The sequence below is a fragment of the Cladosporium halotolerans genome (genome assembly GCF_011745625.1).
Source record: "Cladosporium halotolerans strain TM138-S3 chromosome Unknown Sca37, whole genome shotgun sequence".
In the NCBI taxonomy this organism is placed as follows: Eukaryota; Fungi; Ascomycota; class Dothideomycetes; order Cladosporiales; family Cladosporiaceae; genus Cladosporium; species Cladosporium halotolerans.
This window is the reverse complement of record NW_027191488.1, coordinates 59,576-76,794: the sequence shown is the minus strand read 5'-3', so window position 1 is coordinate 76,794 and position 17,219 is coordinate 59,576. Positions and strand designations below refer to the sequence as shown.

General features: G+C 56.1%; 7 protein-coding genes across 7 annotated transcripts; 5 read left to right on the top strand and 2 right to left on the bottom strand.

Annotated features, from left to right (window-relative positions):
• Nucleotides 1-386: 386 nt before the first annotated feature.
• WHR41_07848 (uncharacterized protein) lies at nt 387-1,745 on the bottom strand. Its single transcript, XM_069376452.1, has 3 exons — nt 1,270-1,745; nt 886-1,172; nt 387-822 (listed from the first exon to the last, which is right to left on the bottom strand). Exons 1-3 carry the CDS (start codon nt 1,532-1,534, stop codon nt 439-441), a joined length of 936 nt encoding a protein of 311 aa, XP_069226378.1. The 5' UTR covers nt 1,535-1,745; the 3' UTR covers nt 387-438.
• Nucleotides 1,688-3,844, top strand: WHR41_07847 (uncharacterized protein). The gene is made up of 3 exons (XM_069376451.1): nt 1,688-2,427; nt 2,480-2,827; nt 2,884-3,844. Exons 1-3 carry the CDS (start codon nt 2,267-2,269, stop codon nt 3,584-3,586), a joined length of 1,212 nt encoding a protein of 403 aa, XP_069226379.1. The 5' UTR covers nt 1,688-2,266; the 3' UTR covers nt 3,587-3,844.
• Nucleotides 3,845-4,576: 732 nt separating this feature from the next.
• WHR41_07846 (uncharacterized protein) lies at nt 4,577-7,446 on the bottom strand (the record flags this gene model as incomplete). Its single annotated transcript, XM_069376450.1, has 2 exons — nt 7,048-7,446; nt 4,577-6,998 (listed from the first exon to the last, which is right to left on the bottom strand). Exons 1-2 carry the CDS (start codon nt 7,218-7,220, stop codon nt 4,577-4,579), a joined length of 2,595 nt encoding a protein of 864 aa, XP_069226380.1. The 5' UTR covers nt 7,221-7,446.
• Nucleotides 7,447-7,659: 213 nt separating this feature from the next.
• WHR41_07845 (uncharacterized protein) lies at nt 7,660-10,824 on the top strand (the record flags this gene model as incomplete). The annotated part of the gene is made up of 1 exon (XM_069376449.1): nt 7,660-10,824. The coding sequence occupies one exon, from the start codon at nt 7,660-7,662 to the stop codon at nt 10,822-10,824; it is 3,165 nt and encodes a 1,054-aa protein (XP_069226381.1).
• Nucleotides 10,825-12,034: 1,210 nt separating this feature from the next.
• WHR41_07844 (uncharacterized protein) lies at nt 12,035-13,295 on the top strand (the record flags this gene model as incomplete). The annotated part of the gene is made up of 3 exons (XM_069376448.1): nt 12,035-12,818; nt 12,879-13,047; nt 13,106-13,295. 3 exons carry the CDS (start codon nt 12,035-12,037, stop codon nt 13,293-13,295), a joined length of 1,143 nt encoding a protein of 380 aa, XP_069226382.1.
• A 528-nt stretch (nt 13,296-13,823) lies between these two features.
• On the top strand, nt 13,824-14,735 carry WHR41_07843 (uncharacterized protein; the record flags this gene model as incomplete). The annotated part of the gene is made up of 1 exon (XM_069376447.1): nt 13,824-14,735. The coding sequence occupies one exon, from the start codon at nt 13,824-13,826 to the stop codon at nt 14,733-14,735; it is 912 nt and encodes a 303-aa protein (XP_069226383.1).
• A 195-nt stretch (nt 14,736-14,930) lies between these two features.
• On the top strand, nt 14,931-16,867 carry WHR41_07842 (uncharacterized protein). Its single transcript, XM_069376446.1, has 5 exons — nt 14,931-15,790; nt 15,845-16,027; nt 16,084-16,240; nt 16,296-16,505; nt 16,577-16,867. Exons 1-5 carry the CDS (start codon nt 15,622-15,624, stop codon nt 16,680-16,682), a joined length of 825 nt encoding a protein of 274 aa, XP_069226384.1. The 5' UTR covers nt 14,931-15,621; the 3' UTR covers nt 16,683-16,867.
• Nucleotides 16,868-17,219: the final 352 nt, after the last annotated feature.

The following is a 17,219-nucleotide window of genomic DNA, read 5'->3' as shown; positions in this document are numbered from 1 at the left end:
GGACCGAGTACCGCGCACGTAAGCTACAAGATCGGCCAGCAATTTCAACATAGGCGCTATGGATATGAGGGCTTCATCATCGGATGGGATGTTCGCTGTGGTGCGGAGGACCGCTGGATTCATCAGATGAGAGTGGACGATCTGCCTAAGGGTAGGGAGCAGCCCTTTTACAATGTCGTGTAAGTACTCGCAATTCTTATAGTGTCCCTTGGACATTTGCTAATCTTGAGGACAGTGCCGATGACAAAAGCGTTCGCTATGTTGCGGAAGAAAACATCACCATTCTCTCCGACCAACCGTCGGAGAATTTGACTGATTTGGCGGGCCGTTATTTCAAGCGCTGGGACGATGAGCAGAAGACTTTCGTGAGCAATATGCGAGACGAGTATCCCGATGATTGAAATGGTTCTTTGTTTTCAGAGGCTATCCTCTAGCCAATCAAGAACTCTGCTTCTCAGCCTCCTCGATCACCTCCCTAAGCTGCTTCGCAGAGCTCTCCAGAGCACCAGACTCCTCGTCGCTGAGCGGCAACTCCACAATCTCTTCGACACCCTTCCTCCCAAGCACAACAGTCTTGCTCAGGCAGACTTTCAGCTCGTCAACGTATATGCTCACCGGCCGCACAACCTTCTGATCAAACAAGATCGACCTGCAAATACTCGCCGTCACGCTACCGATACCGAACTCCGTCGAACCCTTCGACTCGATCAGCGCCGACGCCTTCTGCTTCGTCTCCGTCGCCATCGCCTCCCGGTCAAGCGAACGGGTCGCCGGGAAAACGTGCAGAGGAATACCAGCGATACAAGCGCTAGACCACGCGACCTGCCACAACAATCAGCCTTTCTGCCAACCCCAAAACCCACAAAATAAAGCGTTCGTACTCACAATCTGCGACTCCCCATGCTCCCCCAGCACAAACGCATCGATCGAGCTGGCCGCGACGCCCGCCTTCGTCGCCAGCGCGCCGCGCAGCCGCGCCGAGTCTAGGAAGGTCCCGCTGCCGATGACCTGGTTGGCCGGCAGGCCGGAGTACTGCAGCGCGAAGTAGGCCAGGACGTCGACGGGGTTGGCGACGAGGAGCAGGATGGCCTCGGGCTTGAAGGGCTGCATGTCGGTGATCACGCTGCGCAGGATCGATTGGTTGCGGCCGATGAGGTCGGTGCGGGATTCGCCTGGCAGGTGGTTAGGGATAGGGGTTTCTTCTGTTGATTGTAGATCCCGGTCGAAAGGCCTTTATCGAAAATCATAGTGCACCAAGTAAATACTTACCTTTCTTCTGCTTCGCCCCCGCTGTGACAACAATGACATCGCACTGCCCTGCCTCGGCGTGCGTGCCCGCGCGCACCTGCGTGCTCGTGTTGCCGTGGTAGGTCGCGTCGCTGAGGTCCTGGACCTGGGCGTCGCGGATCTCCTCTTTCGGGTCGACGAGCAGGATCTCGCTGGCGATGGGGTTCGTCAGCAGCGTGTAGGCGATGGTCGAACCGACTGAGCCGGCGCCGATGATGGCGATGCGGGAGGCGGTGGGGGTGGGCATGGCGATGGTTTAGTCGCTGATTTGTTTTGATTGATTTTTTGGGGTCTATGGATTCTACAATCTACAATCGACGCCGAACATTTCTTGCATGAATCGATACATCATTCTGGAGTATGTTGCTCTGACGTAGCCGTGGCTCCGCTAGCGTGGTGGATGTCAGGAAGCGGCATCATCGCGCTCTCGATCTCCGTCGTTCTCGATCACTCAGACGTCCACCATTGTCGCATCTCATGCACGACTCACATCTGCGCTTGATAGCATGTGGTATACCTCTACGCGACGTCGGATTTCTCTCTCGACACCAGCAGCACGGATGGCCTGAGGATCGACAGACTGGCCGCACCAGATTGGCAAGATGACTGCCGGTTGTGGCTTGGTGATCACCCGCCGCTGCTGCAGGCGCCCACCACCGCATGCAACAGACAAGGCCACATGCGCCTGCGAGTTCCTAGTTCCTGGGCAGCGCTGCCGGGGGGGTTGGTGTTAGCCTGCTCTGTCTCCTCTCGGCAGGCCGTCACTCTTGTTTGAAGACGAGGCCTGCTGCGTCTTCGTCTCAGACAACGTCGCCGACGACCCTGGCCACGTGCTCGTCGTCTCGCCGTCTGCTCTATATCAAACCGCACGTCCAGGTCGCGTTTCGGCCGACTCGCCCAACCCTAAAGTCTTTGACCGCTCCCTTCTTTCTCTCACGCATAGCACCGCATCCTGGCCTCGCTAGTGAAGTTTGCAAGAATGGCCTTCTTCCGCGAGATCACCTCTCAAGCTCGCAGGGCGACGGTCGACATCCTCCACGCCGGGAACATCCACCGTTCCTCTCCGTGGTCCCCTGATGTCCCCGAGGAGCTCACCTCGTGGCTTCCGGACCTGTTCGATCGCTTTCCCATCACATTTCCGTAAGTCGCCATTACGGAAGTCGCTAACTGATATTAACGCGTGAGCCTACAGCTGGGAAAAGCCCAAGCCCGTCGATCCGGCCTTGCACAACGTCTGGATCCTCGACAACACTGCTTTCCGCGAGGGTGAGAAATGGAAAGCCGAGTTCGTCGCGTGCTACTTCATCAAGGGCACGGGTAAGGACGTCAGCCGAGCTGTCGCCATAATCGCGGACTCCCTTGATCTGAATCCGGACGACGAGGAATTGCAGAAACGCATCGCTAGACGCTTGCAGCCGTTCGTGGACCAGGTTCTGCCGAACCGCACGCTGGAAGTGACGGTCGATGGCAAGGAGACGCTCAAGCTTGGGCCGAGCAATCAGAGTGGCTACAGCGACGATGTTCGCGAACTTGGTTTCGAGTGAGCAACGACCGCCTCCAAAACCACTTCCCCATCGACATGCTGACGTCTAGCAGACCCTCCTTGCCCCAAATCCAAACAACAGCCACCAACCTCCCCCCTCCCTTCGGCCTCGAAAGCGTAACCCACCTCACCGAACCCACCGGCTGGGCCATCATAAGCGACATCGACGACACGATCAAAATCACCCAGACAACCTCCCCCCTCGGCATCCTGCACAACACCTTCTGCGTCGAGCAGCCCCTCCCCGTCCCCGGCATGCCCGAACTCTACGCCGACCTAACCCGCAAACTCAACGACCCGGCCTTCGTCTACCTCTCCGCCAGCCCCTACAACCTCTACCCGTTCCTCCGCGCCTTCCGCTCCCAGCACTTCCCCTCCGGCCCGCTCATCCTCCGCGACGCCTCCTGGCAGAACCTGGGCGGTCTCATCTCCTCCCTCAGCCAGGGGACGGAGGAATACAAATCCGACCGCATCGAGAAGGTTCACTCGTGGCTGCCGCGCAAGAAGGTGATCCTCATCGGCGACTCGACGCAGTCGGACCCGGAGGCGTACGGGGCGTGCGCGCGCAAGTTCCCCGGCTGGGTGGGGGCGATTTTCGTGCGGAAGGTGAAGGGGATCGCGGGGATGGACGAGGAGAAGAAAAATGGGGAGGCGAGGTTTGAGAGGGCTTTTGAGGGGTTGGAGAGGGGGCTTTGGCACGTTTTTGAGGATCCGAGGGAGGTTGGGGAGGCGGTTGGGAGGTTGGTTGGGCAGTGAGGGCTTAATTACCTTATCCCGCGAGCTAAAGCGCTGGTTTTTGTTTTGCACGCATCTTGAGACTACTGTATACCTGTCTGCTGATGATTGATTTGATATGAATCAGAACGGTCGAGAAGACGTTTATTTTCCGTCATTCCAGTCTAAACATCATGCTGTTGCTCCAATCACAACACTACCGCCCTTATTCAGTGTTTCCGGTCCGCACTCGCGCTCGTCCCGACTTCAGAGTAACTTTTTCATCCGTGTTTTCTCCCCTCAGCAGCCGTTCTCGTCCAGCACATTTCACTAGCACTTCCTTTTTCCTTGCAGCGATCGTGGATATTTCTTCATTTCACCGCTTGTGCCAACAATTGCTTGCCCTCCTTCGTTTAGCAACGTCGATGGTGTTGTCGTGCTGGGTGCATACGTGCTCAAAGCGGTGAGGCTAAGCGGTCGCAGACCCACAACTTCACTTCCTTTGGCGGCAGGAAAGAGAGAAAACAATGGGGCAGTAGGTGGAAACGGGAATTGCATGCTTTCTTCGAGCGAATTGATTGATATTAAGCGGTCGAGCCGCTGTTCTGCTACTGCACTGAATGATGATCCTCGACGTCGCTTTACACGCATCGGACGGGTGAGGCGCGGTCGACGGACTACTTTCTGTAGTCTTCACCTCAAACATCTCGCCAGCTTTGTTTTGGAAGTGCTATGTCTTTACTCCTTGCTCTCTCTGTTGCGGCGACTCGTGGCCCGGTGCAGAGTTTTCGACCCCGGACACTACATGCCCATGCATTTGGCCACTCGCCTCATGTCGCCAATTTAAAGGGTTACCGAGGGGCTGATAGTGGCCCCCGATGGGAAAGCCGACTATCACAGCAAGAGTCGTGCCTAGTCACTAGAACTGGCTGACTGTGCTGGTCGCAATGGTCGAGCCCCGACAGGGTCCCTGTCTCTGTTCTTGCGCCTTGCGCACCTGATGCTGTCCGCTACCTGCAGCTACACATAACCTCACGCATGCCCGTTCGGTTGCTGCACCTGCTGCTGCTGCTGCTGCGGCGGCTGCGGCGTCCCACTCGCAGCTCTCGCAGGCGGCTGCGCCCTCGACATGCCATTAACAGGCGTGGGGGGCTGCGACGGGAAATTGGGCGTAGCCCTCCCCGACCCGGGCTGCTGAGCATACTGCGCAGGAGGCTGCTGCTGCTGCTGCTGAACGGGCGCGCCAGGGTACGTGGGACGCTGCTGGCCCGGCTGGGGCGTGCCACCGGCGTACATGGGCTGCATGGCGGGGGAGGCGGTGCGCTTGTAGGGGCTCTGCATTTGCGCCTGGGCGGCGGCGTTGGTCTGGTAGGCGGCGGCGTTCTGGTTGGCGGTCTGCGCCTGAGAACGCTGCTGGAATTGCTGCAGGGAGGGGGTGCTGGAGAAGCTGGCGCGTTGTTGGTTTTGGGGAGTGCCTTGGCCGTAGCTCTGGCCGTAGCTGCCGTACCCTGCTGGAGCGGCCTGGGGGCGAGCCTGGTTGTAGTATTGCTGGTGCTGTTGCTGCACGTTGGCCTGGCCGTACGCGGGTTGTTGAGGACCTGCGGGTCGGGAGTACTGGTTTGGTTGGGCATATGATTGTCTCGGAGCGGCGGAAGGGGTATTGTACACATTCGATTGGCTGCTGGTGGAGCGCTGGTATGTAGGCGCAGTGGCGGGAGTGCGTCCGGGGACTGCGGCCGATTGACCATATCGTGTATTCGCAGCCTGTCCAATTGCGGGTGTCCGAGCAGAGCTGCTGTAGTGCTGACCAGTAGCCGACGACGTAGGTCGAGTGAGAGACGCAGTGGCTGCGGCCGTTGCGGCGGCTGTCTGCTTGATGGTCCGCGCAACTTGGTCTTCCTCCAGTACACCTTGGTAATCACTGGCCTCGAAAGGAAGCAGCTTCGACACACCAAGATCTTCGAGCTGGTTGCCGTCCAATTTTGCAACGGCATAAGGCGGCAGCTGAAGGGCGAGGTATGCAATCTCATGGCGAAGTTTGTTGTATGTGTCCAGCTCATCTTCAGCGGGAGAATCCGGCTTGCCAATCTTCGATGCTAATGTTGGAGCAGGGCTGATAGGTGTTCTGGAGGTGGACGTCGTCGGTGGAATGACAGCGTTGCGAATGCGTTGCTGCGATGCGAGGGTTTCGAGAAGTTCGGAAATCTGTCGCAGCACAACTTCCGGATCTGTCTTGTCCAATTCGGGTTCCGAGAAGCCTTCGTCCGGAAGACTATCCAGTTGCTCGATGACATTGCTGAAATCCTCCTCCTTGGTCTCGGTTTCCGTCAGAGCAGGGTCAAGAGCAAAGTCACTCGTTGTAGTCTCGCTGGCCAAGGCAGCGTCGTCCGCAAACACTTCATTGAATCTGCGATCGCCAAGTTTGCTAAACCATATCATGGCCTTGGTCTGTGCTGGAACCAAGGACTTGGTGTTGTCAGTGGAAGGCGCAAAGCTGGAAAAGGCACGCCTGAACAGCGCCTCTTCCTGCTTTTGCAATTCGGCTTCGGCCTGTGCCTTGGTGGGAGCAGTCTGCATACTCTCGCCACCGCTGAGGGCGCGATCACGCTGTTTCCGCTTTTCTTGAGGAGAATAGAATCCGTATGCTGGGTCGACGCCGCCGTATCCGAGCCAGTCAGCTGTAGGGAGGCTCTGAGTAGTGTAGCCACCTCGCTTACTCCCTCGAGATACAGGATCTTTGAATTCCCAGGTGAGGGTTGTGTCCCTTGGTGCGGAACGTTTGTGCCCTTTCGGTGGATGCATGGATGGCAAAGAGTAAGGCGCGGGGAACGCCTCTTCGAAAGTTGGGCCATTCTTTGAATCGCTGGCACCTGAGGGCATAATCTGAGTCGCGGTAAGTCCGTTTGGCAGGCCCATCTCTTCTATGGGCAATTCCACTTTGATGCCTGTATCTTTGCCATCCTGAGACTGTTGCATGCTCGAAAACAGTTGCCTTGGATGAGGCGCATTTCCGAACAAAGTGAGAACAGTGCCGTTCCTGGCTTCAGCGTGGTCTGCAATACCATTTGCAAGGAGTTCTGGCTCTTGCTTGACTTCGCCATTTCCAGTCGCATGGACCTTGGGATGGACATCTTCGCGGTCGACCATCTCCTTCACCAAGTGCTCAAGCGCGGCAATGCGCTGAATGCGCTTCAGGTCATCCACTGACAGTCGCCCGGTATTCTGCGAGTCCTCCTTCTCAGACGAGCGGATGGCGCTGGTAAGCTCTTTGCTGACATGGGCGACGTCGGTTTTGATTTGCGACAAGGTCGGGTAGGCAGAGCCGCGCAGCTTCTCGGCAATGGTCGTCTTTTTATCGTCGCCAGAGTGGGATTGCCTTCGCTTTTTGTGTGCTGGCCCGGTAGAATGCGCGTCGACGAAAGGGTGGCTTAGTATTGACGGCTCCGTATCGTATCTGCTGCATGGTTAGCGATTGTTGACGCAGTCGCTCTCAGGCAATATACTTTTGGATAACCTCAAGGATGTCGTTCTGTGCTCGCGACAAGTCCGCAGGGCTAGAGGTCTCGTGAGCGCTGGGTTCGCCATTCTCGCGCTTGCGTTTGTTGGCCGATGCTTCGGCAGGGAGCTCTTGCACGGCGACTGGCGGCGTCTGCGCGCCATTCGTGGCGGGAGCCATGATCTGGATTGTTTTCGTCTGCTGTCGCGCAGAAGGTGGGATGGAGATTGGGTTCGGGGATGGAGACGCGCTGGCGCGCTCGTGTCAAGTGGTGCAGCGACGAGCGCGAGGGACGCGCGTGGACGGCAGCCACGCGATCTGAATGCAGCGTGCGATAATTGCTTTGGTGATTTTGGCGGAGGGATATGCTCGGACCAAAGGCGTAGCGAGGGAGCAATAGCAATGTCGCAGAGTGAAGGTGGTTGCCCTAACCTGCCCTCGCTCTGCCTTGCGCGCAAATCCTAAGGCATGCAGGCCAGCCGGCCAATCACGAGCGAGCCGGCGAGCTGGCACCGGCGACTGTCTCCCGGCCGCGGCTCTCAAATCCCAAAAGTGTCTGGAGCAGCGCAGCCAAACATTCCCCTCCGCCCATTGCAAGCGCCCGCAAAACATTGGATGCATGCCACATGGACCGTTGACCCCGCTGGGCCATCAGCTGCGCTCTGTGTTGGTTTCTTTGCGCTCTCCCGCCGCTGACCTTAGCCATACTCGCTGCACATCGAGCAGTCTGCCACTTGGAGCTGCAAGTAGGATATATGCACCGACCGCTCGAGGTCATATCGATGCAACACGAGGCATCAGGAGCTACTGGCTGGACGCTCTCCTATTCGGTCGCGGTGCCGAGTCCGCACCAGACGATGAGAATGTCGAACGAACAATCAGCCGCCGTCAGCTCAATAAACGAACCAAGACTGATTACCTGGGCGATGAATTGAGACAGCAGGGCCGGTTGGACATCGCTCCCAGGGCGTCTACCGGGAGGAGGCGTCCTAACCATTTCAATGTCAGGGATCAACATGGCAAGCGAAGATATGCGGAGAACAAGAGCAGGCATAGCGAGGACTACATTCCCACATTGGCTGAGCCTGAGAAGACGACACCGACGGTTTTGACGATTGTCGCGCGCTTCCTCCGGCATCGCAGGACCATTGCTGAGCCCCTGCAATCAGACCAGTTACACAGATTCCGCCTCACTCCGTCCGAGGAGCAATTTCTCTCAGCGAGAGGTTACAATCTGTCCGACGTCGAAATCTGGGCCTCCATTGTGACCGAACCTGATTCAGTCACGGCGGCTACCACTCTTTCTGAACGTCTGGCCAGCCATGGCGCACAATCGGTGCCGCTGCCCGTCTACTCCTACCTCCTTCGACGGCCAAACATCGCGGCAAATGCATTGCGCATGCTCGTTGCGATTGCCTGGGAGAAGCTCGAGATATCTGAGGCTTCTGGACAAGTGGTTGCACCTGACCAAGTCTTCATTCTGTTCAATCGTCTGACACGTCACGCACGTCAAGTCTCTCCTAGCACTTTACCATCCATTGCAAACCACTTTGTTCGCTTCTTGCCAGGCGTCTCGCCCAACCATGAGAACGGAGGACAGGCATCGATGACAGCCGTCACTTTCCTCATGAACAAAGCCATGCTCCTCATCTCCGAACCGACCACAGTTGCGCCCTTCAAGAACGCACACCACCAACAGCAAGCCCTCATTCCCATCTTAGCCGCCATGGCGGAACACGAACCACCCCTGCAAATCAATCGCGAAGGCTATCGGGCTGTTATTCGATTACAGCTGGCACAAAGAAAAACGGACTCCGAACAATTATGGGCAGAACTAAAAGCTCTATCTTGGCCGCCTTGGAAGGAAGATCGGACGAGTATGGACACCGAAATAGGCCCTGAGCAAGGCATTTCCAGAGCTGGAGAAACGCTACAAAGAATGCGGGAGGCAGGCTATGAGCCTAAAGAATGGGAGCAAATTGCGCTCTTGTACACAGGCTGGGACATCGACGGCACCCCAACTGTTCAGACCCGCTCATTAATGCCCAACAAAGTGCACGAATCGAAATTCGAGGCCGCTCTGTGGGTTGCCAGAATCAAGACTACGCGTACCGTGCAAGAGGCTTGGGCTTGTTACCTGGCGTTCGAAGACACAGATCTGCCGCCTGATCAAGAAATTCTGCTGGCGGTGTTTGAAAAACTTCACGAAGAGGAACGGCGGACACGACAGGAGGTGTCGTCATGGCCTAGGCGTCTGGAGAAGCACAACACTGTCAACGGAAGGGTGTTTCCCGGCGATGGTAAAGAAGTTGCGCCGCTCCCACCATCAACGCATCTTTACACCTACACGAGAACGGATCCACCAACCACGCTGAAGTTTTTTCTCTACCTGAGAAGCAAAGACGTTGAGATAGACCACCGATGCGTTGCTTTCTTGATTTCGACAGCGTCTTCGCTTACCGAAGGTGTCAGATACCTGAGATATGCTCAGGAACAATATCCGGAATTCCAGAAGCTGGTTGCGCTCAGCCCTGCCGTGGATCACGATGCCGTCCCCAAAGTCCTCTTTGAGGCCTACATCAACCTCCTCTCTACTTCTCCCAACGTCATATCGCCTGCTTATGGTGGCCGAGAGCACCGACATTTGGATTTGCTTGCACCAAGTCGTAAATTAGCTGACGAGCGGTTCAATATCCAGCACAGCTTGGTTCAAGCCGTGTGGCAGTTGAAACAACGGAACACACCATACTTGCCTGCATACAACAGCGTGCTTCACGCCCTAGCTCGGCCCAGATCCTATCAGAAAATGCATCTCGTCGAGCCTGGTCGCACGCTCAGTCCCAGCACCAAGAGAAAGCCAAAGCTGGCTTTGAACAAGATTCTCGCCTACCGGTTGGCTTCGCAAGTCCTCAAGCTTGCAGGGCGCAAGTACGTCGACCTGGACGCTTCTGGTCTCTTGGCAATCTGCCGCATCACGGAGAACGTAGCCAGAGGCTGCTGGAGCGTCCTCATACGCGATCAAGCCTCCTCGCTCCCCCCGCCCACAAAGCAGCCTCTAGCCGTCGTCGAAGCCAAAACAATTCTCAACCAAAGGCCGCAGCACGCCCTCGAGCAGCGCTTCAAGCTCCTCGTCGGCGAACACTCGCCCGTCGACTGCCGCAGCGAGCACCCCCTGAGCTCCTCGTCCCCGGCCGACTTCGCCGACCTCCCAGGCCTGCCTCGCCTACTCGTCGCTCCCGAGCCCGCGGTTCTGCACGCCTACGTCCGCGCTCTGGGCTGGCTCGGCGCGCACACGAAAATACGCGACACCGTGCGCTGGATGGTCGAGCACCAGGACGAACTGCAGCAGAGCGCGGACGGCACGCGCAACGGCGCGCACGTCATGCGCCGCGCCCTCGTCGCCGTCCGCGTCTTCCTCGAGCGCAGCTGGCGGGCGCGCGCGCGCGGCGAAGCAGCCTCCGCCCAGCTGATCGCTGCCGATGAAGCTGCGCCCAATCTCCCTGCGCACAAGCGGCACCTGCTGCGCTTCATGGCACTGGCGCCGAAGGCGGTTGTCGAGGAAGTGGCGGCGCTAATTGAGAGCGTGCCGGTTTGGGGTGGGTGGGCGACGGACGACGAGGTCAGGCGGTATGTTTACGCTGGGAGGCTGAGGTTCAGGCCGCGCAGGTTTAATAGAGGGCATTTGCTGCGATCGAGTCAGACGCGGATTTTTCATAGGTCGCAGAAGGCTAGGTTGATGGAGAAGCCTGGGTTCGCTGGGTTTGTCGGCGCTGATGGAAGATGATGATCATCTATGTGAGGGAATGGCTGGCCATGTAGGCTATGTAATATCTAGGATATGTACAGTATTTGCAAGAGTCCGATGACACCAGACGTTCTGGAATTTCTACCTACGAAGATGACTTATTGTCCTCTAAACTCGCTCCAACTACCAACTTGCAAGAGGGTCAACCCTTGTTTTGACGAAGGGGATCATCTAGCAGTTATGGCCAGGGTACATCTTCCTCCGAGATATCTTCAAAGCGTATCCTAGGTAAATCGACATTTTACACCGATATTTCAGACGCTGCACCGAATTTCATGTTGTCGGGCGCCCTCTGTGCGCAATGCAATCGCCCGCTGCGGCGTTTGGGTTTCACGCTAGCAGAAATAACACGATGAAATGCCGACTTTCGGCGAGCCGCATTCAAGGAGAAATGAGACGACCTGCATATCTCGCGAGCAAAGCGAGGATTCTATGCTGCAAGTGCTGCGTGCAGAAAGCTTTGTTCACCGACCGCATGGATCTCAGCACCAGCGTGTCAGCCGGCAGTCGCGTAAGCGCACTGGGTAAAGTGCACGTTACCGACACGTGTAGCCCGCCATGAGGCGCCAGGGCCTTAGCGGCAGGCATTATCTGTCAAACCGCTTTGATCTGCAGGTCCACCGATCCACAGTGCAGACCCTGCGCGGGACTCTTAGACGGAGCCCCAGGTACTGCAATCATATCGGCGCGGGCTGCTGTTGAGCTTTTGAGGCTTGGTGGTTATTTTGCCCTGCCTCGCCTGCTATCACCGCGTGTCCTGTGCGAGACTGGCCATTGGCGATGCCTCCCTCCCGTCCCTTGCTTTGCTCTTGGTGCTGGGCGTCGGAATATCTCAATCGCACTTGCGGCTATCAGCATGTCACTGCCGTCTGCCTAGGGCACGGCCTGGCCTCGCGAGCCTGGATGCTCTCGAAGACCCATGTTGTTCCTTTTCCCTCAACCGTGCGGCGCCAGAGGACGCCCTTGGCGCCGCACCTTCCATTCAACGTTATATGTGACCGCCATGTAGTCCACGGGTTCTTTCGCCCACGGGGACGTGCGTTGGGCCCCTTGTTTTGTAAGGTAGCCTTGACTTCCCTTCGTTCTTGCTGTTTTCTTCGGGTCTTCTAGTCTGCTGCGATACATTCCGGTTTGCCAGTCCCTTCTCATCTCACACCTGTTGATTGTGGCTTGACGTATTCCCGCAACAATGTCAAAGCCTGCTACCCCAGCCCCTACCCTTGGGCAGATTCGCAAAGCGATCCCGGATCACTGCTTCCAGCCTTCGACCCTCCGCTCAGGGTCTCACATCGTCTTTGACTTGGCACTGGCTGGGACGTTGGGCTACGTTGCGTACACCCACATCCCCGGTGTGCAGTCAACACTGCTTCGCTATGCTCTCTGGGCGACTTACGGCTACGTGCAAGGCCTCGTTGGCACCGGCATCTGGATCCTGGCCCATGAGTGCGGGCACGGCGCCCTCTTTGCCAACCGCGTCGTGTGCGATGTCCTCGGCTGGATGATGCACAGCATGCTGCTGGTCCCGTATTTCTCCTGGAAGTTCAGCCACGCCCGCCACCACAGGTACACGAACCACATGGAGAAGGACACCGCCTTTGTCCCGAGCCGCACGAACGAGGCCAGCATGATCTCCAGGGCCCTGGGCCTTCTCGAGCACATGGAGGATGCCCCGCTGTACACGGTCGTTGAGCTCCTGGCCCACCAGCTCCTCGGCTGGCCCGCTTACATGTTCTTTTACGCCAGCGGTGGCGAGAAGAGCGCGCCGCGCGGTCTTCCGAAGTCAATGTTCGCGCGCAGCCACTACGACCCCACGAGCAAGGTCTTTACCGCCAGAGAGCAGCTTTTCGTCCTGTTGTCCGACATTGGCCTCTGCCTTACGCTGTCTGCGCTGTATGTCCTGAGCAGATACGTTGGCGTGCAGAATGTGCTTTTGCTTTACGTCGTGCCGTATCTCTGGGTGAACAACTGGCTTGGTATGTTATCGATCCCCATTGAAGATCCGCGAGAACATGAGCTGACAGAAAACCTACCAGTGGCGATCACCTACCTGCACCACACGCACGAATCCACGCTTCACTTCGAAGCTGACTCTTGGACCTTCACCGAGGGCGCGCTCAACACCATCGACCGCCCCTACGGCTTCGTCGGGAAGTACCTCTTCCACGGCATCATCGACTGCCACGTCGTGCACCACCTCTTCACGTAAGCACTCGCAACCCAACTCTTGAAAGTGAAACGCCAGCTAACATTCCCGCTCCAGTCGCATCCCATTCTACCACGCCGAGGAAGCCACGGAGGCGATCAAGCCGGTCCTTGGCGACAGGTACATCGTCGACGACACGCCGTTCTACACCGCGCTGTGGCGGACGATGCGGTCGTGCAGATTTGTTGAAGCTAGCAAAGACCAGCTGGGCGCGCTGACTTGGGGCAAGCGTGTGAAGGTCGAGTGAAGGCCGATTGTTGTATAGAAAAGTTCAATGCTTAGAATATAGATTAGCATCATTGAGACACTTCCTCCTATTCTTGCTTGCTCTGAAACGTTTTAATCAATTAGCAGAGTCGATAGTCAGAGTAATGTTGACAGTGTGAAGTCGGAGATTCTCTCCGGCAGCACGTAGCTGCAACGAAAGCAGACATCCGACAACGTTCTGGAGAGCCTTGTCATAGCGATCTTAAGAACTGCCCGTGAAATTCATGAGACTACATTGCGCTGAAAGAATTTTTCGTGATGAAAAGTGTCTTATATATACCTGGTATCAGATTTTTAGCAGCCATGCAGGTGAAAGAGCGAGGGCATGCGCGTGAGTCGGGCCAATCTCGGCCGAGCAGCCTTCAAGTCTTCCTCAAGCGGACTCGCATTTCTACATCTCACCATTGCTCTATCTTTGTGGTCCAATCGTAGCTCTATTGCTGTGCCGGTCGGGGAAAGGCAAAAATTGGCTTGATCGAAGCATTGTGTCAATTTTGACGTGTCAAGGATGCTCTCAGACTTGAAGCGTAAAAATGTCTTACCCAAAGACCTAATGGCAATGCAGCTGGGCCAGATCGATTTACTGATGGCCATGTACGCGCCCGATGACGCGATATCCATGGACTCCAGCGCCATGGCCCAAGTTGACGCGCTGCGGAGCTGGTGCGATGGTGACGCAGAAGCGTTTCCCGAGACTTCGGATCCCTGCATAAGCATCTTGCTCAACCTGGACCTATCCGACATAGACAGCAATCTTGGAAGCGATGCAAAGCTTCTGCAGCTCAGCCTTTCGGTACCACTGGTGCACGAGGGAGCACTGGAGTTGGATCCGCCATCGATAAAATCGAGACTGCAGCAGCCATCATGGCTTAGCAAGAGTCAAGTTGCGCAGCTAAACTCGGATCTACCGGAGGAAGACATCCTGACGGTCATAGAGCACGTCAAAGAAGCGGCGTCTCAGCTCGCCGTGAAGTCGAACGGAGCCCCTCTAGAGACGAATGAGCTCTTTGATAAGGACGCTCCGATAGTACGAGCCTGGTTCTACTTTCCCTCCATCAGCACGCGTGCGAAGCGAGATGACCTGGTCAACTTCGCGCCAACATACGGCTTGACGGGCTTCTTGATGGCCGGCAAACCTGGCATTCTCTGTCTTGAAGGAGGCTCGGTCGCCATTGATGATTTTATGAAGTTCATCAAGACGGACAGCTGGGGTGACATTCCTTCTCAGCACAAGAAGGTCAGCGAACGATACAGAGAGGCAGAACCGACTCTCACTAGAGCGTTCACCGATATGTCGGAGATAACTGAGACGGTTGGTGAACGACGAGGGGAAAGGGCGAATCGCAGCGACATGAAGGCCCTGGAGGCTTATCTTGTCGAGAGAGGATTGGGTGACGCGTTCGGCAATGTTTTCATGTGACCCAAACCATGAACTAAACATAGACGAGTTGGGCAGACCGCAGTGCCCGCCATCAGCACGGAGCCGAGGTGTCAAAACTGGTGCGTCAGTTCTGAGTAGGACAATGCAGTTCCACAGGAATCGGATTTAGCGATCATCAAGTTCTGTATCAATCCTTGCAACGGATCGAACCAGTTCACGACGATAGTCTTGCTTGGCTTGTCTCCGCGGGCTCGCGCAGGAAGACTACTGGATTCCGAAGGCTGTGTCCTGGACTTGGCAAAGATGTCAGAGGCGTGTACAGCCCCGGTCACAGCTCTACATGCTTCACGCCTTCGTCACCGAGCCGGGGTATTATGCACCCCCAAGACTCGTAGGTTGGGGAATCCCGAAGCCGAATCGTGTCGTTATGTATCCAAGACCCCGAAAAAAGCGGCACGGATCCTCAGTGATCCCGACTGGGAAAGCCGGCCGCGCGATAAACCACCGAAAAGTCCGCGGGGAACCACATTTGCGAGGACTTTTTTGCCTCTTACCTCGGGACGCCTCCTGAAATTGGCTCCATAACTTGGCTATAGCCGAGGATGCTTGACAGGCGGGTGGCTAGCGCCACGTGTGTTAACCTTCAGCCCTCAAAGCTTGTCTCAATGAGGCAGGAGGCTCGTACAAGACCACATCCTGAGCAATCAACGCGTCAATCGTTGTTTCCAGACGCCCTTCTGTCCTGGACAACCCCGGTGTTAACGTGGGGAGCAACGTTTCTCCACAAAGCGGGGAAAAGCTAAAATGCCTAGAGTGATCCATTACATGTACGAGGGTAGGAGAACATGCAGAAACTCCGATCACTCATCTCAACTGTTCGCTGTGATTTCGTTGTCTGAAAGATTACTCAACACGTGGTTTGCTCATGATGGCTGAGAAGGATTACGCTACCCCCGATCTCGAAAGTGCTATGCACGTCGACGGTGGACCACTCGCTCGCGAGAATACATCGATCACGCTTTCCAACGAACAATATGAGCGCCTGTTCTTCCAGCCTTCGAAACCACAGCGTGGTGACCTGGCGAAGCGTTTCGGTATGCATCAGAGTATCGATATCAGAGCCATGCATTCCTGACAATACACTCCAGCCAACCCTAGTCTGCTCGGCCTCATCGGCTTCCTTATTCCATACACATCCACGATCCTCATCTTGTGTCAATTCCAAGGCGCCGTCCCACCTTACTCTCTCGTCGGAATTAGCGCCGATTACTATTTTCTCGGATCGATCGCAATGGTGATTGCAGGCATTGGAGAATTCATTCTCGGCAACAGTAGGATCGACCTTACTATGGTAAAGGATCGGACAAGAGGGCTGACAGCTGATCAGCATTCCCTTTCGCGGTCTTCATCATCTATGGAACCCACTGGGGCTCCTTGGCCTACAACCAGGACCCGATGCACCAGATCACGTCGGCGTTCGCTGAAGAGGGCGGAGCTACCGGCGCGCCGTACAATTCGTCGCAATGCTTCCACAACATCACTATGTAAATACGGCTTACGATGGCTCGACTTGGCCGACTGCTGACATTTTTGATATAGGTGCATGGTCAGTTTCGTCATCATGATCGGCACACTCCGAGTTAACGCACTATTCGTCGCCCTGTTCTTCGGTCTTTGCATGCTGTTCGCTTTCATTGCGGCAGCAGATGCTGCCATCCCGACGGCTACCACCGCAGCCGACGAGGCACACATTCTGAAGCTGCTCAAGATAGGAGGCGGATTTGGTTTCATCGGTCTGGTCTGTGGATGGTAAGTTGCTTGACAGACCCCAAGTTTGTTTTACATGGAGGTATTAGCGATGCTGACTCGATCCTGAAAAGGTACCTCGCGATCCTCGAAGTCTGTGAAGCCGTCCAGATTCCGTGCCCGTTGCCCGTTTTCGACCTGAGTGGCAAGATCTTCCCTGCGAAGAAGAAGAGCGGATGAAACGGTGGATAGCTTCGAAATGCGTCGTAAGGCAGAAGACCACTGTAGGCAATACGCCGTGGCTAGGACCCAACAGCACAAGCATTGCACTGCATAACGCGTCAATTCGCCAGTCATACAAACAATATGAAAGCGGAAGTATACAGTGCATCGCTCGATTACATAAATGAGATATCAATGCACCATTTGACATCATCGCTTTTCTAAATTTTCATAGCGCACCAGCTCTGTGACGGGTTCCTCAGATATGAGCACACCGACTTAGCTCGAAACTGATGTCTCTCCGAAGAGAGTTGGATTTCCGCGGTCTTGAGAAGGAGATGGCACGCCAATTTTAGACTCTAGTAGAAAAGAGCCTCTTACGATTTTTCGCATAAGCTGTGGCAACAAAACGAGTCATCAAGGGAGCATGCTCAGGCGATCGCCACTGCAGCGAGTGGCGTTCTGGCCAAGTCCCACATAGTGGTGGGACAGACGGCCACGCGAGCCTCCGCAATCTCCAATCTCCAATCTCCAGTCTCCAGTCTCCAGTCTCCA